General features: G+C 40.8%; 1 protein-coding gene across 1 annotated transcript in view; it reads right to left on the bottom strand.

Moving 5' to 3' along the window:
- The window catches only part of myo15b (myosin XVB), a 54,013-nt gene that overhangs the window by 3,263 nt on the left and 24,170 nt on the right, over positions 1 to 26,580 (bottom strand). Inside the window, exons 21-61 of the mRNA XM_046378046.1 lie at positions 26,410 to 26,534; positions 24,856 to 24,970; positions 24,598 to 24,773; positions 23,169 to 23,262; positions 18,934 to 18,996; positions 18,727 to 18,784; positions 18,479 to 18,603; positions 17,935 to 18,030; positions 17,571 to 17,806; positions 16,649 to 16,818; positions 16,455 to 16,527; positions 16,137 to 16,319; positions 15,923 to 16,032; positions 14,727 to 14,794; positions 14,316 to 14,400; positions 12,531 to 12,563; positions 12,299 to 12,385; positions 11,597 to 11,700; positions 10,652 to 11,020; positions 9,824 to 9,902; positions 8,897 to 8,992; positions 8,642 to 8,810; positions 7,992 to 8,082; positions 7,575 to 7,845; positions 7,298 to 7,404; positions 6,295 to 6,354; positions 6,052 to 6,127; positions 5,799 to 5,917; positions 4,680 to 4,795; positions 4,320 to 4,461; positions 4,095 to 4,206; positions 3,709 to 3,997; positions 3,549 to 3,612; positions 2,930 to 3,002; positions 2,773 to 2,849; positions 2,576 to 2,652; positions 1,042 to 1,172; positions 805 to 899; positions 602 to 679; positions 420 to 516; positions 124 to 272 (exon numbers count right to left, since the gene is read on the bottom strand). Coding sequence (XP_046234002.1) covers positions 124 to 272; positions 420 to 516; positions 602 to 679; positions 805 to 899; positions 1,042 to 1,172; positions 2,576 to 2,652; positions 2,773 to 2,849; positions 2,930 to 3,002; positions 3,549 to 3,612; positions 3,709 to 3,997; positions 4,095 to 4,206; positions 4,320 to 4,461; positions 4,680 to 4,795; positions 5,799 to 5,917; positions 6,052 to 6,127; positions 6,295 to 6,354; positions 7,298 to 7,404; positions 7,575 to 7,845; positions 7,992 to 8,082; positions 8,642 to 8,810; positions 8,897 to 8,992; positions 9,824 to 9,902; positions 10,652 to 11,020; positions 11,597 to 11,700; positions 12,299 to 12,385; positions 12,531 to 12,563; positions 14,316 to 14,400; positions 14,727 to 14,794; positions 15,923 to 16,032; positions 16,137 to 16,319; positions 16,455 to 16,527; positions 16,649 to 16,818; positions 17,571 to 17,806; positions 17,935 to 18,030; positions 18,479 to 18,603; positions 18,727 to 18,784; positions 18,934 to 18,996; positions 23,169 to 23,262; positions 24,598 to 24,773; positions 24,856 to 24,970; positions 26,410 to 26,534 — 4,938 coding nt within the window. The remainder of the gene's footprint in view (positions 1 to 123; positions 273 to 419; positions 517 to 601; positions 680 to 804; positions 900 to 1,041; positions 1,173 to 2,575; positions 2,653 to 2,772; positions 2,850 to 2,929; positions 3,003 to 3,548; positions 3,613 to 3,708; positions 3,998 to 4,094; positions 4,207 to 4,319; positions 4,462 to 4,679; positions 4,796 to 5,798; positions 5,918 to 6,051; positions 6,128 to 6,294; positions 6,355 to 7,297; positions 7,405 to 7,574; positions 7,846 to 7,991; positions 8,083 to 8,641; positions 8,811 to 8,896; positions 8,993 to 9,823; positions 9,903 to 10,651; positions 11,021 to 11,596; positions 11,701 to 12,298; positions 12,386 to 12,530; positions 12,564 to 14,315; positions 14,401 to 14,726; positions 14,795 to 15,922; positions 16,033 to 16,136; positions 16,320 to 16,454; positions 16,528 to 16,648; positions 16,819 to 17,570; positions 17,807 to 17,934; positions 18,031 to 18,478; positions 18,604 to 18,726; positions 18,785 to 18,933; positions 18,997 to 23,168; positions 23,263 to 24,597; positions 24,774 to 24,855; positions 24,971 to 26,409; positions 26,535 to 26,580) is intronic.

Genomic DNA, 26,580 nt, shown 5'->3' with positions numbered 1-26,580 from the left:
ACACACACACACACACACACACACACACACAGAGGCAGCATAAAGAACAGTGAGATGGAAACTGGACTAGTGGGTAGAAATGAACTTGGACTTTTCATGACTGTTGTGAAATGATGCTGTCACCTGCTGGTAGTGGAAGTCCACATAAAGGTCACTGTTGAAGGACAGGGGGCTTCTCCACGTCATTCTTCTCAGGGACAGGAAGATGGAGCCATCGTTCCGCAGGAAGTCAAACAGGTACTCCTCAGGATGGAGGGGCCGCACCACTCCGCCTGACAGAGGACGAACAGAGGAGAAAGGAGGAGGTGCATGACATTCATCTGTTACTTAACACTGCTTTGTCTGCTTAACTCACATCCAACATGGCAGATAAAGGTTCAGAACAGCGGTCGAATCGGAACAGCATCTGTGTGATTTACCTTGAATTTGGTTGGCGAGGATGATGAATTCTTTGATTTCTGTGACATCTGAGATGCCCATGTCATTACAGATCTCTGTTACCACATCTGCTGCCAGCTGGAAGAAGATGAAAATACAGATACTGATAAACAAAAAGATTGCTGCTTTTGATCAAAGATATCAAGGTAGAAATAAATCTTACACTGAAGATGTGAACGTTGATGGGCAATTCCACTCCTCCTGGAAGACTGATAGGGACATTCCGAAAAGTGTTGCCAGCCTATAGAAAGCCATTACACATTCAAAATCAGTTCAGCTGTAAATACAGATAAAGATGAAAGATAGCAGTTGAAAGACACCATGAAAGACATGCTTTTATTTGTTCAAGATAGTAGGTTAACTTGCCAAAATGGACTCCATCTCTACATGTGAGGGGATGTTACGGAGACCACCAAAATTGAGAGATCGTTGAAGGTTATTCTCACACAAGCCCGCCAGCTCTGAGAACACATATGAAAGTGTGGGCACTCCATCATGTCCAGCTGATTTTTTATTTATTTATTTTTTCATTATGATGAATTGCAAAGGTTTGCATCTTTGTGTCAATGTGTCATTTGTAAATGATGCTGGTGTTTCTTCTACCTCGGTAAGGATGGTCGTAGTCCTGAGAGATGTCATGTAGGTGTGACATGACATAAGGCTGCAGTGTACCAGAACAGGGGAAGAACCCAGTCACCAGGCTGAGCAGCTCCCAACCCTGTGCACATGAGGATCTGTAAAGGCAACACACAGCAACCATGGCATTATTTCTTATGACAAATCATGAGAATTTTACAAGCCAACAGAGATTTCACTTTTTTAAAAATTCAGCATAAGTAGAGTTAAGTTCATTTTGAGTTATAATTGGCCAACTGAATAAGTCCATTATTCAGTCCCTTTTTATTTGTGTTTTGATCTCCACAAATGCTTGAAAATATCTTTCTCGTTGGCTGCTAAATGCTCTACTAGCTTCACCAGCTAGTCTCTAACTGTGTCTGTCTGCTGTTTGGTGTTGCACAGGTAGCTTACAGTGTGTTTATCAAAGCTTTTTCACTGAAAACAGCTACCTGCTGCAGCTGGAAATTATGTTGATGAGAGATGAGATGCTGACCTAAAACAGTAAAGATTAAAACCATAAGAATGAACTAAAAGAAATAAAAATAGTAGAGCAGGGAGGACGCAGAGTTACCGATAATTAGTATGAGCCACAGCTTTTCCATTAGCCCATAGCCATTTGATCCATTATTAATGAAACATATTTGTTAGAGTAACTTTAAGACATTGTGTATTTTTGCACTCTGTCAGCACTGAGGTAGATCCAAGTGGATGAATGTGCGATTTATTCCAATGAGCCATAATATTATTACTACCCGCCTAATTCTGATCAGGTCCCCCTTTTTCTGCCTGGCCCATTGAGGCGTGGACTTCATTAGATCTCTGAAGGTATGCTGTGGTATCTGGCACCAAGCCATCAGCAGATCCTTTAGGTCCTGTAAATTATGAGGTGGGGTCTCTATGGATTGGACTTGTTTTTCCACCACATCCCACAGATGCTCGATTGGATTGAGATCTGAAGAATTTGGAAGCCAAGTCCAAACCTTGAACTCATTGTTGTGTTCATAAAGCCAGTCTTGGACATTGCCATGTGGTAGGGCGCATTATCCTGTTGAAAGAGGCCACTGCCATTTGAGCTACAGTAGCTCTTCTACTGGATTGGACAATAGAGGACAACCTTGGCTGCCCATGACCATGTGACTGGTTCACCGGTTCACCTTCGTTGTGCCACTTTTGTTAAGTCCTGACCGTTGCAGACCAGGAACATCCCACAAGAGCTGAAGTTGGCCCTTGTCAAAGCCGTTCAAATCCTTACACTTGACCATATCAAGGACAAAACGTTCACTTGCTGCCTAATATATCCCACCCACTGTCAGGTGACATTGTGATGAGATAATCAGTGTTATTTGCTTGCTCAGTGGTAACAATGTTATGGCTGACCGGTGTAGTTAATTTGTTAATCAACCAAATATATTAATTGTATTGCTATCAGTTGATTTAAATGTTTTTAAATGTATTATTTCCAGTTATTATTCAGTAATAATATGTATTGGAAATGTTACCAAAAATGACACACACTCACCCGTTTGGGTTGTTCGTGGTTTGCTTGATGATCTGACAGAAGATTTCATCTCTCAGCGGCTCATTTTCCTTCCCCAACTGAACAGAAGACAGATACAGTTCTTTAAGGTCATCAACTTCAGAGAAACACAGGAACAGAAGCAATGCTATACACAGTAAAAGCAGTCCAATTGACACATTGTTTGAAAGAGCACTGACCAGTAAGATGTGGCTCAGGCAGTCTGTCTGATTGCTATTCTTCTTCATTGGTGTATCACCCATGAACTGCATCAGGTCTGGAGGGACAGATAAATGGGAGGATGATGGGGGAATAGAGTAACAGCGGGTACAGTGTGTATTTGTTAGATGCACTTACTCATGAAGCACTTGACAGATAAATCACTGATTTCAGGATCACTGTACAGAATGAGGGACTCCTGGATGGGGACCTGAAAAAAAGGAATAGACATGAGACAAATTACATATCTAAAGAACATCCACATGAATGATACACAGAACCCAAGGTTTCGCCACAGAATATTGGATTGTAAACATATGATTAATGTTATTCACTTCACCTGTCAGTGGTGTTAATGTTGTGGTTGATTAGTGTAAAATAGATCAGGTACATACATGTAAGTGTGAAAGAAGGCTAAAGTAAACACAAGTGATCCTGCTATATTCTAGAAAGTAAATATTAGTCCAGTTTTCCAATGAATTTAACCCATTTAATCCAGAGCTAGTAGAGCTGTAAATGTTATGATCCTGGGATAAGATTATCCCTGGACTAACAATGTGTGTATGAAAAGGAGATAAATTATCCCAGGGTCAGTACTTACTACAGGGTCAACATGTAGCCCAGGTCTATTCTAGTCTAATATCAAGCTGACCAGGCATTCTAGGATTTTAGACAGACAGGACAGCTGGGCTCATACATGGATACATTAACAATTACAACCATGAGATGTGATGCTGAAGAGATTGAACTTTCTCACCTTTGTGTGTTGAACTGCCTCTGAAAAATCCCTTCCACCTGCTGGCAGACCTGTAGCTGCCACTCTTTAATAAACAAATAATATTACCCCAAAATTAGCCATGACGTGTCATATGAAGCCAAACCATCTGAATATAATCAACAACAAATATTATTCATACCTAAAGTACTTCATGGCAAAATCAGCCATGGTCGAGTGGATCTCCAACTCATGGACTGAGCCCTGGACTGAGCTCTGTACAGATCCTGGTACTGAGGCCTCTCTGCTGGGCCGCTCTGAATCAGGAGATGGGTCTTTCTGTGAATTGACAGGTTTAGCAACTCTCATGCTTTTCCTCTTTTCATCTCTTCGAGCAAGGTGGAGAAAGTGGTAGTCTGGTGCTGCAGATGGCTGGGTGAGGTCCTCTTGGAAAAGACCAGAGCGTCCTCCTATGGTACCAAAAAGCCAGCCTGGTGGAAAACACACAAAAACATTCAACTGTGCACAAAATATCTAGCACAATAAAATATCACAAACATATGTCTGGCATCCTAATAAAGAACTCACCTCTCTGGACTCCTTCCATTGGCTGCAGTTTGATGATGTCACCCTTGTTGAAGCTCAGCAGACTTTTGTCATCTGTCACAAAGCTCTTTAGGGCAATCACATGGCCTGAGTCCTGGAGAGCAGATAGAGAGATGTCCAGAAGGGTGATGCACGGACTAAAGGTGATGGCCCAAAAGGCGTCACAATGCATCAACAGGAAAGGTGCATTAAAGAATGACGAAGTACCCTGATGAGCTCCCGGAGGAAAAGTCGGATCATGGCAGCCATCTGAGGAGCTTTGGATGATTGCAGCACCAAGTTCTCACCCTTCAGCACCAGCTCCACTTTGTCTGCACCCTGGAGGTCAACTGACAGCAATTCTGCAAAACTACATTCATGCAGACCATTCTGATCAATTAAAAAAAATCAAGAGAATGAAGGGTGTTTTGGTTTTATGGGCCTTTAATCTATTGTATCTAGAATACTAGAAAAAGAATTTTCAGGTTTCTTTTCAGGCCAGTTGATTGAATCTGCCACAGAATCTGTAAAAGCATTGCAAATATCAGCATGTTGTAAATGTGTGGATGATTATTTGTGGATGTTTACCTGTAGCTCTGTAGCAGGTGGAGATGCTTGGGGTTGATGCCTGATGCACTGACCACCTTCAGAAGACGAATGCCACGATGAGACACACCCAAGACCTGAGTGTCTCCACTGTCCGACTGCAACAAATACATACAGAGATATCCAGGAGTTGTTAATGGTCTGAAAAACAACTAATGACACTAAGTAAATCCTTTAATTACAGAAAAACAGACTGTTATTATTTTAGGAAATTTGCATATTTTCTAATGATTCAACAACCACAAATGTGGTCAGTCTTGGTTTACTTGCCATTTTTACCACCAAGACACAAACACTGATGTCATTCAAAACTATATTAGTTTATTTTATTTCGTTTTTTATTTAACTGTTTGGCCCATAGTTATAGAGAATGTTTGAGATTTATTACAGCCAAACACATCTTGGTATTTTTTAACAAACACTAAAACAGAACCAGAAAACAGTTATATGAAGTCATTAATAACAAACTAAGTGACAAAGTCGGAAAGATGACAGTCTTGAAGATGACACTCAGGTTTCTCTTAGCTCTCTCACCAGGTGACTATATGGTTCCTTACTCACCCTGTAAAGACTTACAGCAAGTAAATAGTTGGAGACAATTAAAATTCCGTCAATTAAATAAGGACAAGACAGAAATCATTCTATTTGGCTACAAGAAGAAAATAATTAAAGTTAAATCAAATAATTAAAGTTTCACAGCTTGATTCCAAAGCTGTAAAGACCAAAACCCAAGTTTGGTTTAAAGGTCTCATGTAGAGAAAGGATTCAGAGAAACTTATTCCTGCCTTTTCACTGTTTTACACCACAGCTGCCAGAGTTCTAATCTCGTAACCCAACCGGTCAAGGCAGATGGCTGCCCTCTTAGAGCCAGGGTCTGCTCTGAGGTTTCTGCCTTCTAAAGGGCAGTTTATCCTCACCACTGTCACCAAGTGCTTGCTCAAGGGGGAATGTTGGGTCTCTTGGTACTCTAATTGGAAAGGGTCATGAGATAACTTTTGCTGTAATTTGACACTATATAAATAAATTGAATTGAATTAATGAGAACTACTTATTTTACACTGTCAAAAAAATCCTGCATTATATCCATTTTGCCATGCTCACCTTCACAGGGAACAGGCGGGTAAAGTAGTTTTCCCAGTTGTCTCGAGCAGCAATAACAATCCTCTTCTTCATGCTGTCATTCTGGATGGTGCTTATAGTTGTTCCCACATTGAAATTTGCTGAAATCATATAAAGTATATCCAATGATTTAATGAGATTCCTTACAGCTATTGGTAAGTGAATTAAGGTTGTAACAAAAACATCTTAATCAACTATAGCATCCAGCTTCACAATTATACATCAAAATTCTCACCCAGCAGGTCCTTCATCTTCCTCTTCTCCTCCCTGCTGATCCTCACACAGCTGTCAGAGTAGGTGTCCCTCATAATCTGAAAAATATCACACAGTAACAACATGAAGCGTTTGATTCCTACTGCAGCTGAATTACGATGGAGATAATGAACAATGAATGGCTGAGTACTGTAGATAAATATTGTAGGATCACCCAGGAAACTGCAGGTTCAACTTGATGACAGAAATAAACAAATAAACTAACCTGTTCACATAACAGATTGAGGATGTAGGGCCGGTTGAAGATTTCTCTGGGGTAAAATACCTGCACACAAACAAAAGACATTTGCGGTTAGTGGGGAAGGCTTTTAATAAGAAGATTTGCAATTCAAATCCACTGTGCAGTGATATTATTATCGATAATGCACTAATGTCGGTCTGAACAAGGCTGAATTTCCATTCTGTAGTTTCTATCTAGCATGCTGGATGAAAAGTTGTTAAATTCATTCATTTTCTATACCGCTTATCCGTCAGGGTTGCGGGGGGTGGGTGGAGCCCACATTTTGACCATGTGCATAATGAGACTAATGAGCCAGTGGGCTATGTGAAATGCGAAATGTAACTTTTAGTTTTATTTCATTATTGCCAAATACCTATCTTAGTTTAGAATTTATTATTTTATTTGTTAAGAAGGATTCATTTTATTTATAAGCATTTAGAGGGCTGACTGAGATGACGATGTTAGCAGAGTTTTTGGTTTTTTTTTTTTGTTGTTCCAACATCTAGTGGTATATAACTTTGATACTCATGAATAAATGATGGTAAAAGTGTATAAACAACTCCTTCTTGACATAAGGCAAACATTTGAATAATGGCTGCAGCGGGTTCGGGCTTTGAAAAAATGGGTTCATGTGGGTTTGGACGGGTTCGGGCTGAATTCTGCTGGGCTCGGGCCATGTGGGGTCTACCCTATTATAGCTCTAATCCCCATGGCAAGGGTATCTTGCAAGGTTTTGGAGCCACATGCACTGCCATCCAGTTGATGTCTTTATCAAGGATGTCCCTGCATTAAACAATGAAAAACCACATTCCAGATTTCAATCCAGAATTAGTGTATGACACCAAATTTTTTACTATGAGTGACACCTTTTACATTTCACATAGTCACCGGATACATAATTAACATAAAACATTGATCACTGCATGGTTAAGCGAATCACCGGTTCTCCCTCACTCTGTGTGTGTGTGTGTGTGTGTGTTATTCTTACCTCTTTTCGCAGGAACAATTTTCCTGGCATGTTGGAGTAAGAGAAGTAAACACTAGCAGAGAAACGGTGGAGCTTGGAGCGAATGTCCTCATCATCCATTGTCACATCTACAGTTATTAAACAACAGATGAGGTCACTCGCTGACATGAACTTCCTCACAATGGATAACACTGTGCTGAATGCTAGTTAGCAGCGATTGACATGTGTTAGCGTCTTAGAAGAGGCCTTTTAAGTCACATGAACAAAATGTCCAGAACAAGATACGAGAGGCACCCACCAAGAGACGGTGCAGCCATGGGTGGTGGCTCAGGGATGTTCTGAAGGATGGGTTCTGGGGGTGGAGAGGGTGGTGGTGGTGGTGGGGAGTCAGGGGGAGTAGGGAGGTGCTTGGAACGCTGCGAGCTGAACAGATCTTCCAGGGAGCGTTGTTTCTGCTGCATGTTGCTGGAGATGACGCGGGGACCCCTGGTGGAGGGAGGAGAGGGCGGTGGGGATGGGCTCTTCGGGGGAGGAATTGATGGAGGAGGAGGAGGGGGCACCCACTGTTTCTGTAGCAAGAAATAGAAAATACGAAGATGTAGCACAAAGTATATTCCAGACAGAGATACAGAATAATAAAACTTTAATACCACTTTTGTTTCTTGGAGAAATTTAGATGTATTTTTATTAGTAGTTGTAGTTAGACAGTCCCCACCTTCTGTTGTGGTACTGGTGCTTTGTTTTTCAGCTTGGCCAGAGCTTCCTCTTTGGGGTCAGTCTTCTTTACAAAGTGGCGTACAGGATATCTGTGGAGAAGAATCACAAAGATTACATGGGCTATTACCACTATTCAAGTGAAAGAGCATTCTAGGATCAATTTAGCTTGGATCATGCTTCACCAATCACCAAATGAAAGTAAAACTGGAAAGCTTAAAAGCAGTAAAGTAAAAGTTTATGTGGGGTTACTGGTTGTCCAGGGAAACAGGCACACTGCAATCACAATATCCCAACCTTTGAGAAATTCTATATGTTATATAGCAAACTTTTATTTTCATCTTCTTCACCTTTGGAACTAGACTTAAAACATTTAAAACTTACTTTTAACCTGTCAAGTCTTTGTATTTGAGCACGATATTATCTCATTTTGACTGCTAAATGCAACAGAGACATTATGCCCTTTCCATGTTTCTTTAACCACAGAATTTTTTATTTGTGTGTTTGTGTGTGTGTGTGTGTGTGTGTGTGTGTGTGTGTGTGTGTGTGTGTGTGTGTGTGTAAAGTCTGAGCAAGATGCAGCAGGATATTAGATCAGAGGAAACTTTACTCAATCCTCAGGATGTGTGTATAGGGCTCACAGAGACTGACCTGACAGGCTCAAAGGGTTTGGGTTCTGGCTGGGGTCTGCTGTTGTACTGTTTGATGATTTCCCGGATCTTGGAGCTGGGCTGAGGCTGAGGCTTGGTGAGGGGGACTGGGACAGGTTTTGCTTTTGGGGGGTCTTCTTCTTTGGCAGGAGGGGTTGGGGGGCGCTTCACTGTGGAGATGAGAGACAGAAACTACATCAAAATATCTGTAGATTCCATAAATATCTAGTCCCTTGGACTTGTTTCATTTTCTTACCTTCAGGCTTAGGTGCTGTAGGTGGGGGAGTTGAACGACGCAATGGTGGGGAGTGTTGCTGTTGTCTGGGTGGGCTGGAGTTGGTTAGCTGAGTGCCTGGGGGACAGCACAGGAGAGAGATGGTGCGGAATAAGGAAATCTATAACTTAAATTGCAAAGTTATGGTACTTCATATAACATTTCAGCATCATTAAACCATTTCAACATATTTTAAGACATAACTGAGAAGGCTTGTCGCACCAACCGTTCCTGCATTCATATTTTAGTTCTACAGCATTTGACATAGCAGACATAGAGGAATGTCCCCTGGATTACTAAATAATAAACAACATGCATTCAAAATTTTTAAGTAGTGGGAGGACGGACACAAGTCATCATGTTCATGTTCTTTGATCATCTTCAGAGTTACTAGGAAAGTGAATAAGTGGGGTTTATTTAGATGTGAGAGGCAGATCAGGTAGATGTGAGAGTTTGGAAGATCCATCCATCCATTTTCTATACCGCTTATCCGTCAGGGTCGCGGGGGAGCTGGAGCCTATCCCAGCTGACTACGGGCGAGAGGCGGGGTTCACCCTGGACTGGTCGCCAGTCAATTGCAGGGCCAACACACTAAGACAGACAACCACACACTCTCACACTCACACCTAGGGGCAATTTAGAGTAGCCAATTAACCTAATGTGCATGTTTTTGGTATTGTGGGAGGAAGCCGGAGAACCCGGAGAAAACCCACGCAGGCACAGGGAGAACATGCAAACTCCACATAGAAGGGCTTCGAACCTGAAGGGATTCGAACCTGGAACCCTCTTGCTATGAGGCGACAGTGCTAACCACTGCACCACCGTGCCGCCCAGTTTGGAAGATAGTTCGGTCAAAAGAGGAAGCTACATGTGCAGTATCGCTATTGGTTGCTTATCAGCTCCACTCACCAATCTGTTGGAAGTATCTCTTCTTATCTCTGAAACTCTGCAGGTCATCTGGATCTGCTAAGTGCACTACTCTTTCTGGCTGTAGAGGAAATGGACACAATATGTTAACACAAATGAAGAGGAAACAGACCCAGCGATGTCAGCGCTTCACATTTCGGGAATTAAAGGATATGGCTGCAGTATTCTATAATTTTCTGTATTTTAATATATCTTTGCTCTGAACAAATCACAGGCATAAATCCAAACCAGCAATGAATGTATCCCACTAAATGTTGACTGATAAAAGTCTGATATATCTTCTTCCTCATGAAGCTAACTTGTTATGTGTGTGTGAGTCCCACATACACATACATATACTGCTTCCACAAAGACTCATTAGATCGTCAAATATGGATTCATCCACAGTTGAAAATAGTCCCTAGCAAATGCTCTGTTGCGCATTTCCTCCTGCTTAAATAACATTAGTTAAAAACTGCAGTGGCCAGTTTCAGAATTATTAAAACGACAAAATAATATATTTGTTAGCAGATTTTGAAAACTTCTGTGTTCCTGGGGGTCTTTCTTATTGAAGACGCATAAAAAGCTTGGAAAATTTGTTTTATAAGAAAATATAGAACATCAGCATATAACATGAGTGAACGGGCTGGATAAAATATCATCCCTATTGGGAAACTGGGCCTTTACAACAGTATCAGCTCAAAGTTTGAGATGTTAGATGTTACAACAACAAAAAAAGTGAATGTCATACCTGAATATAAAATGAAATGTATGAAAAAAATGCAGTAAAATAATAAAGATGAATAAGTATTGGAGTACACAATGAAATACCTCTGGTTCAGCCTTCTTGTGGGTGGAAGTGCGTTTAGGTGCAGGTGCTTTGGGTGGGGCGCGAGGGGGTGAGGGAGATGAAGGGGAGGATGAGCGCGAGCTTGAGCGATCTCTGGACCGTCGCTCGGACCGACGTCTCCGCTTCCGCTCCTCCTCCTTCTTCTTCCTCTCCTCCTCCTTCTGCTTCCTCTCCTCCTCCTTCTGCTTCCTCTCCTTCTCCTTCTGCTTCCTCTCCTGCTCCTTCTGCTTTCTCTCCTCCTCCTCCTTCTGCTTTCTCTCCTGCTCCTTCCGCCTCTGCTCCTCCTTCTTCTGCTGCTCCTGCGTCTGCTGCTGAGACAGACTCATCGCCTGCATGGTCATCTGCTGAGCCTAGAGAGTAGGAGAGTACGGGATTTGAAGTATTGGAAGGGAAGTAGGTAGAAGAAATAGGGAAGGTAGACATATGTATGGAATCACAAATAAATGGTGAAGCCTAACCATCATGCAACAGCAACACCATTTATAAGCAAAACATAATTTCAACAGACTGCATTTTCTATTAATATAATGAGGGAATGTTTAAATTCAAGTACGAGGCAAATTGCAAAAATTTTGATACAGAGCATATCAATTAAATGTTCACTGGCAGCATATTTCATTTGTTTTCCAGAACATTTAACAACAAAAAAGACGTTTCCCTTATCTTAACCAAAATGCTGTTGTTACCTAAATCTAACCACAAACTGGAGTCTGGACTCAGTCTGTTGTTTCTGGTCTTGGAGTCACCTCCTTGTGACTTTGTTGTGGCACAGGTGTGTAGTATTTGATTCAGTGAAATAAATATTAACTAATAAACATTATCTCAGAACATAATCCAGACAGCTTTGCTGTTGCAAATTATTTGTATATAAATGTACTTTCTAGGAGACAAGCCTGGAATAGTATGCTAAGTGAGCTTGTCCTCACCATGAGAAGGGCCTGCTGGTTGATGAGAGCTTGCTGTGTTGCTGCCATCTGCATGGGGTCAGCGGCAGCGGGGGCAGGCATAGGCATCTGAGGCATCATCATGGCTGTGTAGGAGCAAATATGATAAACTGTTTTTCAGGTAGAAATCAACTATATTTAAATGAAGGAGTTTTGTGTTTACTATTTTATGTATATTGTTTTTCACATATCAAACTGATTTTTACATACAATAAGAAACATACCAAGGCACGACATAACATTCATCATACATTAAACCAATCCCATTGCACAAATTGTGAGGGGTGGGAAGTATGATGTCCTCAAATTACTTGAAGTAGGATTTTGTTGAAGGAAGTAAAAATCTGCTTGTTACATATGTCCATATATTCTTTGAGGGTTTTCTAGTACATTAGGACTTACCATTTTTTTGAGGAACTGTATTTGCTTTTGCTTTAAAATCTGAATTTGTTATTCCAAGTAAACACGTGGCTGGACAATAAGAAAAATTTAACAATGATGACACCGATGTTTGTAATCAGATACATCCATCCAGATTCTCTTTGCAAAAAGGCAAACATGCATGAATGTGTCATTTGATTCATTTTCTTTAATCTACATGGCGATAAACTGAATGTAAAAAAAAAAAAACTGTAGCTATTTCTGCATTGACTGATGTATGAGTGATTCGTGTAGAGGGTTTACCTGGCATGGCTGGCATGGTTGGCATGGTTGGCATTGTTGGCATGGTTGGCATCATGGGAGTTGCACCATAGCTGGGCATTGATGCTCCTGAGCAGAGGGGAACACAGTAACAGAAAATCTTTTTCTGCCACTTACGTGATATGAAATGGATTCAAGCTTTCAGAAAACATCCCCAACGGCACACAAAAAGTTTGATTCTTGGTGAAACAAATGAACCTACGCACTCACTTACCCATAGGATAGCTTGGCATTGTCATAGGCATACCTGAAAAACAGAAGGATCAGAGACTGAAACACTTAATTCCCAAATGAGTCTATAAAAATTAAAATGCTCTCTCATAGAAAGTGAATTTTATACTTAGCTTTATTGAAATACTTAATTAAAAAATTACAAACATTACTATATACACCGATTAGCCATAACATCATAAAAACTGACAGGTGAAGTGAATAACATTGCTTATCTGGTTACAATGGCACCTGGCAGTGAGTTTGATATATTAGGCAAAAAGTGAATATTTTGTGATTGAAGTTGAGTTTATTATAGCTCAAACTGCTGAAAAGGCTAATGTTGGTTCTGACAGAAAGGTGTCAGAACACACAGAGCACCGCAGTTTGCTGTGTATGGGGCTGCAGGGTGTCCATGCTGATCCGTACCCATCACCAAAAAGTGCCTACAATGGACACATGAGCGTCAGAACTTGACTACAGAGCAATGGAAGAGTATGACCTGATCTAATGAATCAAGTTTTCTTTTCCATCGTGTGAATGGCCAGGTGCATTATGGGAAGAAGGCAAGCCAGCAGAGGAAGTGTGATGTTTTGGGTGATGCTCTGCTGGGAAACCTTTGGTCCTGACAGTCACCTACGTAAACAATGTTGCTGACCAAGTAAGGAAGGAAGGAAGGAAGGAAAGTGATATATCTTGTCATTGGAGGGAACTCACTCCAACGAAATTTGTTCTCTGCATTTAACCCACCCAAGTGACGTGCACACACACACAGCGAACCCGGGGCAGTGGGCGACCGCGTGCAGCGCCCGGGGAGCAGTGGGGGTTAGGTACCTTGCTCAAGGGTACCTCAGCCATGGACACCGGGACGGGGAATCGAACCAGCGATCCACCGGTTACGGGTCCGACACCCTAACCGCTGATCCACGACTGCCCCCCTTTTTTTTTTTTTTTTTTTTTTTTTAAAGGAACACCCCTTCAAAGTATTCCCTGATGGCAGTGGCCACTTTTAGCAGAGTAATGCCTGACATGGAGGCCCCACTTTGCAAATTACAGGACTTAAAGGATCTACCACTGACAGCTTGGTGCCAGAAACCACAGCATACCTTAAAAGGTAGAGTGGAGTCCATACCTCGCAGAAAAGGGGGGACCTACTCAGTATTAGGTGATTAGTAATGTTATAGCTGATCGATATACCGTTAGGCAGAATTGGGAACTCAAGTAGGTGACTTGGAGTGACTTCTTCCCTGCAGAACATTGCACTGTGAAGATATGATTAATTTTATTCACTTCACCTGTCAGTGGTTTCAATGTCGTGGCTGATCGGTGTATAGTGGAGCCAGCCACCAGAGAGCGCTGCACTGACCCTCTGGTGACTGAACAAAGTATGAAAGTACAATAGAAAACTAATAATGACTACAATCATCTCTAATTATATCACTTGCTCAGTATGAGCTGATGAGCTGGCTAATGCACCCCATAAAGGGATCCCTTCTCTCCCTTCTCTGATGTTCAGCTTGACTTTTACCTATGTTTCATGCATCAAATCTTATCCAGACTGAGCAATAGAGGGTGTTTTACACTGGACAGATTGTAAAGCTGTTGTAGCAGTTGTGATTTTGTACTATATTATGCCAGAAATTTTAAACAAAGGAAAAACATTTTTTTCATGCACTATAAAAGTTATTATCACTCAATATTAATTTAACAGAAGTCAGTACAGTGTGAATATTACCACACCTGCAAATAAAACAATTCAGCACTGGAGCGCAAGATCCAGTTTTCTTACCAGTTCCGTACATGCCAGGTTGCATAGGTCCAATCCCTCCTCCTCCTCTCATCCTGCGGTTTAGCATGGCTACTCTTTCCATGTCCTACACACACACATGCACACACACACACACACACACACACACACACACACAAATGAATGAGTAACACATTTCATTCTCAGTGACACAGCAGGAGTGGTGGTGGAGGAGGTGTGCAGTTATTTGAGCAACAGCAGGAAACACAACCCAGTGAAATCCCACACTCTGTAATAAGATACAGCCAGTGATACAAAATCCATCAGAGACCAGCGAGCATGCTCATTACACACTATGGTATAAAACACTTTTTCAGACCAAAAAAATCTTTACATTTATTTTCATTGAAGAGACAGTAGAAATAATAAAATTAATGTGATGACATCACTGACCGGAGGTCCTTGGTCCAGTACAGGGACAAACAAGTCATCAACGTAGGCGTCCATCTGTCGACCACGGCCTGCAAACAGGTGGAGAACAGGGAAAAGAACAAGGATGTAGCTGGGCATGGATTTACTCATTGATGGATCCCATTGATGGAAAAAAAAATCTAGGAATATGTACTGTGTAAGCACACTATAAACCTACATAACAGATACTAAAACTTGATACAGTGACACAATAATCAGTCTGAATGGCCATTTTGTTTCAGGTCATTAATATAGCACTAAATGACACTCAGACAAAGCCAGCAACAAGCTGTCAACACAGTGACGCATTTAGCAGTTAGAGATAGATCATTTTTTCAGGTGCTGGTGAACACTGACCACGATTAGAGAGGAGGTTTGTCACGTGACCAGAAGCAGAACTTCAAATGACTGACAAGTATTACTCTGTGTATGCAGGATGTATAAATAGGCAACTATATGATTTGTTTTTGCCATATCAACTCTGTAAGGTGACAGTGTATGGATGTTGTTTTTCCAGCTTGTGGCAAAGCTTACTGTGGCCAAAAAATCAGTAAATGCAGGTTTAAAATGTTTTCATGACAACTGAAGATTATGCCTTTTTGACAGTTGTACAATATATAATATTACACTTGGAACCATTACACATTTACAGTAAAAATGAAGATCTCAGTGTAAAAATTTAGAATAAGTAAGTACAATCCCCTGTTTCAGTTTTCTGTTGTTTTATATTCCTACAGGCAAAAGTTGTGATTTTTACTCATTTATTCAATGAAGCTGAAGTAGCACATTTTAGATTTAATTTATTTTATTGACAATCGGACAAAAGAAAAAAAAGCTGATACCAGTCTATCGCTAATTGTCACCATTTCTAGCTACACTACAGTATACAGACAAAAGTATTGGGATAGGGCTGTGTTTCAGGATCGGGCTGGGCCCCTTACTTCCAGTGAAGGGAAATCTTAATGCCTCAGCATACCAAGATGTTTTGTGGAAATGCTATCTATATATAAGCAGGGATGATAGTCAGGCTCTAGTTTGAACAAGTGAAACATGCAGACCCCTTGATCCCAACATCAGAAAGCAGAGATGGAAGGGCTTTTCGGATGCTGTTTGATGAACTGATAAGCATTTTATCTGAAATATAACAATGCTTTAATACTTCACAACTGAACTCCTACCCTCCTGTGGGTAATCTCCTCCCCAGGGGCGTCCCTCAAAAGGAGGCAGACCAGGAGCTTGCATGGGAGGCGCTGGTGGGATGAAGTCATCCAGATCTGTAACAGGCATCCTGGAGGGGAACGACAGAGAGCCACAGAGATGCTGACTGCGTTAAGAAATGTTTTGGAGCAACCCTCGAAAACCTCAAAACTAGTCACTTATTCACTCCTCTACCTGTTTCCCTGGCTGCTGAATAGATAGTCAGAGTGTGTTGAAGAGGGAGTCCCTGGTGGTGGCATTGCTTCAGCTTCAGCTCCAGCCAATAGATCCATGACGAAGTCCGAGCCAGCCAGATCTGACCAGCCTTCTTCAGTCAGAAGAGACACCGACCAGCCCTGCACCACCTCCGATACACCTCTATGACACACCAACGTACAGGGGAAGAATGAATACTACCATATGTAGCATGATTAGCTAGGGAATATGGATATGTAGAAACATTAACAAGTAAATGAAGATAAACACACTGTGTGTTCAGATCTAGGGGACTACCTGAAATGAAGAAGCCACGAGGCAAGCTGCTCTCCAGTCGTCCATGACTCCACTTCAGTTGTCAGCTTTTCATCTGAGGAAAAAGATAAAAGGCATGTTATGAGCATACAGCACAACACTGGAAAGGCCAAAAACACAATTGGCCTAGTTTGAGTTTTGGTTTTTCTAAAGAATTTCACTTCAGTCCGTCTCACCGTTGAATGTGTGTACATCCAGCAGCATAGTGCCCTTCCTCTGGTTGGTGGTCCACTCCAGCTGGGTTGGGGGGTAGATTCGAGCAGTGGGAGCTGGGAGCTGCAGAGAGGTCAGCATTTTGTGTTGGCACAGTGAGCGGTACTCCCCTGGACCATGGTCAGACACGTACCTGCACAGGAAATACTGTAGATTGAGTCATGTGGACAGATAAAGTGGTTTTAAAGTGTTTTTCAGACGTAACAAAATTGCTACTGCTAGATCTATCTATCTCTAGATAGATAAAAACATACATAGATATATGTAGCTTCTAAATACTCTACCATGTACATGAGTAGTTACTAATTTCATCTTTTGTGTTGGCCAGATAGTATATATTATATATTCCTCTTGAGAAGTTGACTCATGAAATCATAAAATTCATAACATTGAAAAACCAATAAAAAGAGTATTGGAAAAAAAACCTGGGGGACCTACATTTACATATTTTAGAGTGTAAATTACAGATACTAAAAGCTTTGAAATTGGTCATGTCAATGACCTCAAGTGGCAGCCCCAACATGGCTAAATGTGTTACGATGATGAATAGTCATTTCATTTCACCCTAACCCTAACCCTTCTGTAAAAGGGGGCTGGCAGATTTGATAAGAGCACCTTAGCGGCTGTTTCTGTTCAAAAGTAAACTATTTTATTCACAAAAAGCTCTCTGTAGGTATTATTTGCATAATAATATCAGACCTGAAATCAGAAACACTTTTAGGAGACATATTTTGATAATCACAGTTGTCCTCAAGGATTACGTTGTAGCTGCTACAGCTGTAATAGCCTTAAACGTTTAAAAACACCAGAGTTCCCCTGTAAAATGCAGGCCTATGAAGATGCACTATACATGCTCCACCAACCTAACCAAAGCTTATCACCTACTTGAGCAGTGGTTTGTCCAGTGTTGGTGAGGGGGTGAAGGCACTGAGGCAACAGACCAACAGCAGCCAACCCCTCAGACTGTGCTGCTCCTCCTTCAGGCCCCATGTATGGTAAACCAACTGGGCCAGAATCTCATCCCTCAAGGCCGGCCTGCTCTGACCTTTCTCCACTATGTAGTTACCCAACACCTGCTCCTGCCAACCGCTGAGGTGTGATTCACCTGTAAAACGCAAGATCTGAGGAGAGAAGGATTGAAAATTAAAATTCAGACAAACATGAAAATTAAATGAATAAATAATAAAAGTAAATAATAAGAGCAATCTAAGGTAATCTAACACAATCAAATCTAATCGCTTCAGTATACCAGTTTGTAAATCTCCAGGGCAGTTCTGGCATCTTCAGGCTCCAGAGGGGTAAGAGGTCTCTGGAGAGGGTATTCCTGAGGCTGGCACCATGTGTCCTGAGGAGAACACAACAGGAGGAATCTATCGACTTTCATCCACTCAAGTGCAAATCTGTCAAATGTCTTTGTTAAGAATAAAATAATCTTTATAGTCATTTTAAAGGGACATTGCTTGGAGTACCATGAACGAAGTACCATCTAGTTCCATTATATTTGAGACAACTTGAGACAATTTCCAAAACTCAATATCTCACATCAAAACTATGTAGATGGGTAAACAGCATTGCATGTAAAAGAGAAAATTTGTATTTTTGACTTTGGGATGAACTGTCCCTTTAATCTAAGATTGAGTCTTGGATATCCAAGCATTAATAAGACACAAATATGGTGACACAAGATGACTGAAAAAGGGTTAAATGTTTGTGAGGTGGGGCAGGATTTATGGCGTAATAAACCAGAGCTGGATTACGAATATGTGCGCTGTGTGTGCTCCAACCTTGCTCACCTGTAATATGGATTTGGCATAGCGAGAGAATGGGTATCTGTCTATATCCAGAGGTAGGCTGAGCTCGTGATCTGCCTTCACCTGTGGAGGGGCGACTTCTGTGACCCCTGAAGCATGCTGCCGCCCTGGTGGACAGAGACAGGATGACGCTCACAAACTGACACTAACACTATGGCAGAAGAGTGACATGCACATTATAGTATCATCAAATCAATCCTCCAGATGATCCTCCTTTATTAGAAGCTGACCTGCTGCACTGCGAAGTCGGGCTGACAGCTCAGCAGGGATCTCCAACTTCCCCACATCCTAACAGGAAAACAACATGAAGCAAACATCACAGTACTGTCACCACAGGAGAAACTACTTTGGTCCTTTTACTGGGGTTTAAATCCATATTTCTGATTAAATATTACAGCAGGCTCTCTGGGATGAGATGAGCTATTTTATTCCCTTACCATTCCTGGAGAGAGAGACTTAGTCTTTGTCACTGCTTTTACTTTGTTCTTCTCGTGAATATCCTGAAATTGACACACACACATGCCCAGTTTATTAATCATTCTGCCTGTCACATACTGCGACTAGCATGGTTTTATCTCATAATCCTTCAGCCATAGTCCTTGATTTAGCGTCCTTCACCTGTAGCTTGTTGCTAATCCAGTACAAAACTCCTCAGGTAAGTTATCCTGTTGTTATCCACGTACATGAAATAAGCTCAACACTTCCTCATGACTGCCCTCAGTATGCTCAATAAGACCTATTCTTAGATACATGTCCTGTTATATACTCCTGCAACACCCACAGTCCTGTCGCCCCGCCTCATATAATAAGCCACGCAGTTCCAAGGGTCCAGAAAATGTGTGTTTATCAGAGGGTTTACAGCTTACACAGAGGAGTCACCTCATCGCAGCAGGGCAGTGTCACTCACACATGAAATATCCCATGTGTCTCTGTTCTTCCCAATATGACAGCACTTTTACACCTGTGTTACATGATAAGAAGTTTATTCTGGCTGTAGGTATCAGACTAATGCCTGAAATATAAACAGATGTCAAGTATGCAGTTCAAATTAAACATGGGTGTGCACATGTATTCATGCAGCAAACACACTTCTTTTATCGCGTCTCACTTCAATAATCACAGTTCTCAAATAAGTCAAGAGGATAAGTCTCTACAAACATATGGGCTGCCCAACCCTGCTGTACCTCCACATGAGAAGAATGACTGACCTTCCCAAACCAAACAAGTGTGTCACAAAAAGGAGCAGATCAAAACACTCCTGACTCTGTGCCATTTACATATTTCTTAATAATTTCCTGGTGTTGTGTTTCCTGTAAAAATAAAGTAATTTTACACTAATTACAGGGAAAATAGAAACAATGAGACAATACATGTAGTAAATATGAACTAATTAGTTCTCAGGGGTCCTTGATAGGGTTTCAGGAGGTCCAAAGCAAAGGAGAAATAATTTATTTTCACTATAATTCCATCTATAAATAACACAATGACAGGATGTGTGACTATTATGGTCACAGGTTTCATACACTTTCCGTAATAAAAAAAATCTTAAATCAGAATTCTTATCTTATCACATGGACAAAGACTTGGGATCAAATTACAGCCTGTGGATTAATTTGTGTCAGTTAAGGAGTCCTTGATGTGAAAAAGTGTAAGAACCACTCATTTAACTCTGGAATTCCTCTTTAACTCTGTAAATAAAACTCTTTCAGGTTTGAACTGTTTGTTAAGTTACAGATACAGTAAAGGTTGAAAGATAACTGATAAAATACAAATAGTTTAGGATAGTTACTTGAGACCTAACCCAAACTATTTAAACCAACCCCACACTTGCTTGGCATAAAAATAATCATATGTTGCACTACACCACTACAGATATGATGAATCTAGACATGTCTAGCTCACTTCATTCATGGTTGAGTCAAAGGACAAATCTCTTTTGATCAAATAGGCCAAAGTCAGTACTAGGTTCATTTAATCAAAGAGGATTATACAGTGTATCATTATGTATGATGTCTTCTATCTGTGAATTTGTTAGACTTCCTTTTTCTTTCATGCACTGGTCAAATAACCTGACTGATTTGTGTGCTTCTCTCGTGTTAGATGTTATGAGTTCAATATTTATTGGGATTTAAATTTGTATTTACATTGTTGACTGATGTATGTGTCCCATAAGCTACAGCCCTGGGTATTGCAATGGGTCACTTTGGTCCAGACTGAAGTAACTCCTGGACAAGCCACCACAATAATTTCTACAGACCTTCATGGTCCCCACAGGTTGGTTCCTGACGATCCTCAAGATTTCCCAACTACTGCCAACAACTATAGAATTTATTGATATAACACGTTTGTACAGGCATTCATGATCTCCACAGAATGAATCCCTTAACTTTGTTGATCCCCTGACTTTTAGTCTAATATGACATGTCTAAATAACTACAAAAGTCTTTGTAGGGTACTCCAGGATATTGCTCTTTTAAAAAGAGGGGATTTAAAAATAAAAAAACAACAAAAAACAACAGAAAACAAACAGTGAAGCAGAACCCAAGATAGCTTTAGAGTTTTTGTCTGTAGGACCCCCTAAACCCTAGACTATATTTCCCATAATGCAACAAAATAGCATTTTATGTTAAACCCTCTCTGTCAGGCAAAAAACAACATCTTTCAAAGACCATATGTACAGTCTGTGACACAGGATATCTATGTGACATCATCAGGGTTACTGTCTCAGACACAGGCTGTGTCTAATATCACATACTATGCACTACATACCTAATATATGTGTACTATCATTCAACATTTATGTGAATAAATAGTAGTTATTGACAGTGGATAAGAGCTGCATTAATTTCTATCCAATGTCTGTTATGCTGTTGCACTTTGTCATCATGGGATATGTATGCCTTTAATGCCATTTATGCATAGTTCCAGTGCACGCATACAGTAATATTTCCCAGGAAACAGAATGCATTTTATCTACTTTTGGTTTCATACTGAGGTTTTGTGCATGCTAAATACTAAATAGCTACAATAGTCTGAGATTTTGGATGTAGCCAATGCCCCTCCAGAGTCACAGTACACAATAGTAGTACACAGTACTGCTATAGAACTGTATTCACAAGCTGAGCAGTACTGCAACAGGCTAACAGAAGCCGGAGTGTGTAGCAACTCCTTAATGACTGTAAAAACTGACAGAGATCAATTTGAACCCAGCTAAATATTAAGGTAATGACAGACAAGAAATGAGTATGAATCAGTTCTACAATCAATATATCATTAGTCATATCATTATCATTAGTTAGACAGCATCATTTACATCGTATCAGAAGTAGATGAGAGTGACTGACTGATGTCCCAAATCTGTCTTTCTAACTCCAAACCTTTTTCAGTTTCTTAGACTTACTATGAGGTTTAGCTCATGAGGAGTCCAACTAGGCTTGAACAGCTGACATAAGCAGCTATGAGCAGCAGCCTAATAGCTCCTCTGTTCATAGTCCAAACCTCATAAAACAGTAACACCAAATGGACTGACATAATACAACTGAAGCAAAAGAACTAACAAAAAGGAACAAAATTCAGATCAGCTGAAAGAAGTGTTTCTAGACTGTTTTGAAACATGATAGAGAATATAGATTAAAGATTACAAAGTCTATTTTTCTTTCTATTCAATTTCTGGATTAAATAAAGGCCTGAGGAAGCGTCACTGCATGTGATCTGATTTGGTGGGTAAAAAGGAAGAATAGCAGCCTACCTGTTAGAGCTGTGGTGCTGGAAGTCAGATAGACAGGTTTCAGACGGCGGAAGGAGAGATGCAAAGGTGCTTCGAATTTCACTGAGAAGGGCTGAAGTCCAAGACCAGAGTGTGGCTGAGATGTAAGCAGGGTGTGTGTGTGTGTGTGTGTGTGTGTGTGTGTGTGTGCGTGCGCACCCATGACATGATTAATGCAGGATAGCAAGATAAGAAAGCTAGTTATGGGAAAGGGGTGAGATTTTATAAAGTGGCTGTAAAATCGTCACCAATGAAATATGTATGAATATGAAAGTGGAAAGAACAAAATGGATTATGTAACTAAAAAGCATGATAAGACTTTGATAAATGTACCCCTCTAGCTTTAATTTGACCTGTGTCAATGATTTCCCTGGGAACCTTTGTGTCTCTTAAATCTCTCCTTATATTAAAGACGCTGCACATTTCAACTGATTTTACAGAAATGAATAAAAATAATTGTGACACATATCACAAAAATTCTGATTAAACCATGTGTTATCTCGAAAAGATCATTTAAACATTTTAATGAAGAAGGCGCAATCTGTCACATCTGTATTGTCTTACAAATGGCTGAATCTAGTTTGGGACTATTTTAAATCCTCTTTAACACAAGAGATAAAGTCATTTTAGAAGAGATTCTTGTTAAAAAAAAAAACCCCAAAAAAACAAAAAAAATAAAAAACAAAAAGAAATTACACTTTGACCCCAAACATGGATGTCAGAGTGTTATCACTGAGAGGGCACTATTACAACTCTATATGCTGATGTATTAATCTGCCAGCATTGTGTAAGAGACATTTTGAACAAACATTTATAGCCCCATAAAGTCAGCAAACATTTGGTTGCCGAGAAACCAAAGAAGAGCGAGTGGGGTTCTCTCTCTCTCCCTCTCTCTCTCATATCTACCTTCCTCCAGTGGCGTCTCTTGATGGTGTTCCTGGTTATCATCATCACTGCCCAGAACTGGGAGAAGGACTGCCTTAGGCGCTTGTAGTACTTCCTAAAGAAGAGGGAGGGCGTCAACACACAAACACACAGTGCTCTCTGCTTCAGTATATACTGTAGCTAACTCCCTCTCAGCTTTCTGCTCCATTGTTTCTCATTATTTCCTCCATTCTTCTCTATTTCACTCCACGCACACTTTTCACTGCTACATCTCCACATTTCAGTTATCAGTTAACTGGGTATGGCAATATGTGGAGAATCTCCATATCTCAGCCAAAGTGTATGAATGTGGTAGCACACAGAGGTGGAAAGTATAGCTAGATAGATAGATTTGATTTGAGATTCTTTTGGATGTTTTATTCCATTATCTTGTACTCCAGTTATTATGGGCTTAGCCTGATAATTTAACATCCATATTAGGACCACGATAAAATCAAGCAAATAGAAATAGTAGTGGATCATACCAGTCTTGAACTGGACCAGTGTGATCTTTGAACTGACTTCCTGTGTGTCAGAAAATTTTGTGTATAAAGCACCGAATAAATGAATTAATTTCTGATCTGCTCCATCTCTCTCAGATGGTCTGTCATACGTTCAAGAGTAGACTTGAAACTTTCCTTTTTGATAAAGCATATAGTTAGGACTCGCTTAGCCTGGCCCCTAGTTATGCTGCTATAGGCTTAGACTGTCAGGGATCTCCCATGATGCACTGAGCTTCTCTCTCCTCCTCTAACTCTCCTTCCACACACATTCATGTCCCATCAATGCATGTCACTGACTTGACTTCTTCTCTGGAGTCTTTGTCCTTTATTGCCTCTCAGGTTCCCATGGATCGTGTCTGGACCTCCTGCTGTTATTACCACCTGTTATATTTCTACATTACTACTACTAATAATACTGCTATTATTATTATTGTTGTTTATATATATATATATATATTCATACATGTGTGTAAATATGTATTTATTTTAAGACAAGCTCAGAAAACACTGCTGTTTTGGTTTCCCAATCTCGAAATATCATCATTTCATGAGCTCAAAACACAGATTCTTTTATTTATTTTTTCTAAGTTTTCTTTCATTCTTTCTTCCAATGCTCTTCATTACAGTAAGTACTTTCCCTTTGGAGACTTGAGTGCATTTTACTGCTGGTATAATTTTGACTTCAGGACTTGTAAAAGACTATTTCCTGTATTTTTTGTCATTTTGCCATTAAAGAGGTGAGGGGTAGAAAAAAGCTGAATACATTACAGAAAAATCATCAATGAGAATTCATGCTGCCTCTGAGGTGAGACCCTTGAATAATCACAAATATGTCTCCCACATGCAGCTTGATAGTGTGTCCCAATAGTCTTCTAATGTCCTCCCATCACTCTGCATCCTTTCTGTACCTGGCCTGGTGTCCTCGGATGTGGCTCTGGATGATGATGGCCTTCTGTTTGAAGAATTTGAAGTTCCTCCTGCACAGGAAGCCTCTGATGTTCCTTTGGATGGTGATGGCAGCCCAGGTCTGGGTGCTGGTCCACTTTTCCTCCAGCTGCTGATAAAGAAGCTCCTTGAGGAACACCTAACATAGATACACATATGTAAACATGTTAATATGAATGGTCAAAACTTCTAAGCAGTGTTATGAATAGGCAGTTAGGCACCTTGGTTAGTCCCAGCTGGTACTGTCCCTCCTCTGCACCAACCATGTCCAGCAGAGCCAGCGTCTGCTCTCTCTCTGACACTTCGCTCAAGTGCTGGGTCAAGAGCACCCGGTATCTGGGAAACAGAAACACACACCATCTTTAGACTCTTTTCAGAAGCTCTTCCATCATACTGTCACTGTCACAATGTCACTCCATAAAGAGTCACATTTTGAAGACTCTGGTGTTGGGGTGGGGGGCTAATAAGAGCTTAAGGGACACCTTCTTCGCTCTAAACCAGCAAGAAACATTCAATACCATTATATACCTTGCTTAGTCGGTGGTTATATTATTTGGTGTCTTCTTTTTGTGAATGCAATCTTAATATTCCCAAAACAGGCATATGTTATAAAATGGGGATGAACCTCAGCTGGTTGACTGGTCCATAAGTGAACCACCAGATCATCAGAACATCTACTGAATAGACTGTCACGAAATATATCTTCTGCAGGGCTGTCCCCTTTTATTTGAACTTTTTTTTCTGTATTAACAAATGTTAGGATGCTTACACACTTAAGTCAGATGCTGCACACATTATACCCACTAAAAATCAACATGTTAGCACTCTTTCGTGGTTCTTTCTGAATGAATATCAGAGAAACATTGCTTAAAGTGTCAACATTTGATGAAGTATCCAGACAGAACTTCAGTTTAGAGGGTTTAATTGTTCACAGAGTGGGGGTGTAGGGCTGGATAGGATTGATCCCCAACCAGCAATGCCCCCTTCCTAATGAACCTAACAACCTTTATGTTTGCTCTGACAAAGAGTTTTCCATCAAAGCTGTGCTCACCACAGACCATCAGCCCCTCACTCTCCCTTACTGATGTGTGTGCTGCACTGAGCAGGATTAATGCACTTTATGCTGCTGGCCCTCATGACATGAGGTCCCGCTAAGGTCTTGAATTACATCTTCAACCTCTCACTCTCCATATGTTTCAAAACCACCTCCACATAACAGTGTGAAAAATACTCTACTGCATTATGAAGTGCTTCAGGAGGCTGGTCCTGGTTCATCTCAAACCCTGCCTCCCATCAGTAATGGACCCTTCCTATTCATCTACTGCAAGACAGGTGTTCAGGGGACACCATCTCCACGGCGCTGCTTTTCAAGGACTTCGGTTAGGCATCATCTTCCCCAACCATCTTCCCCTCCACACTGATTTGAAGATGTCATTGAGCACATTATTCATGGTGCATGTACGTGCATATAAGCATGTGCACCCATTTCAGATGGATGTTCACTAACTTTAACAGCTACAGTGAAGGTTTTAGCTTTAAAAAAGGGTGTAAATAACATTTTGTCAAACCCATTTGGAATATATGGGCTTCTAGAGTCTTGGATTATCCAGAATGAGCTATTTGGAGCCGTTTTATCTTCTGTTATCTGACTCTTCATCAGCATGAGAGGGAGTAGATAATGACTGAATTTTCATTTTTGCACGAACTGTCCTTTAATAAACATTGAGGAAGTGTTGTGATGGCGTAGGCAGGAACACTATGTATGTTTGCAGAACCTCTCGATGAAGTAGGAGTACTGTATTCGTATTGGGAAACCCTCTTTCCTGATGTGGATGGTCTCCAGGATCCCAGCATGCCTCAGCTGGGCTGACACATAGTCTACGTCAAAGATCCCAGGAAGCTAATAAAGGACATGTGAGATGCAGTACGTGGTCATACACACATTG

The sequence above is a fragment of the Scatophagus argus genome, chromosome 21 (assembly GCF_020382885.2).
Source record: "Scatophagus argus isolate fScaArg1 chromosome 21, fScaArg1.pri, whole genome shotgun sequence".
Classification (NCBI taxonomy): Eukaryota; Metazoa; Chordata; class Actinopteri; family Scatophagidae; genus Scatophagus; species Scatophagus argus.
The sequence above is the reverse complement of the archived record's forward strand: the minus strand, read 5'-3'. Positions and strand labels throughout refer to the sequence as shown.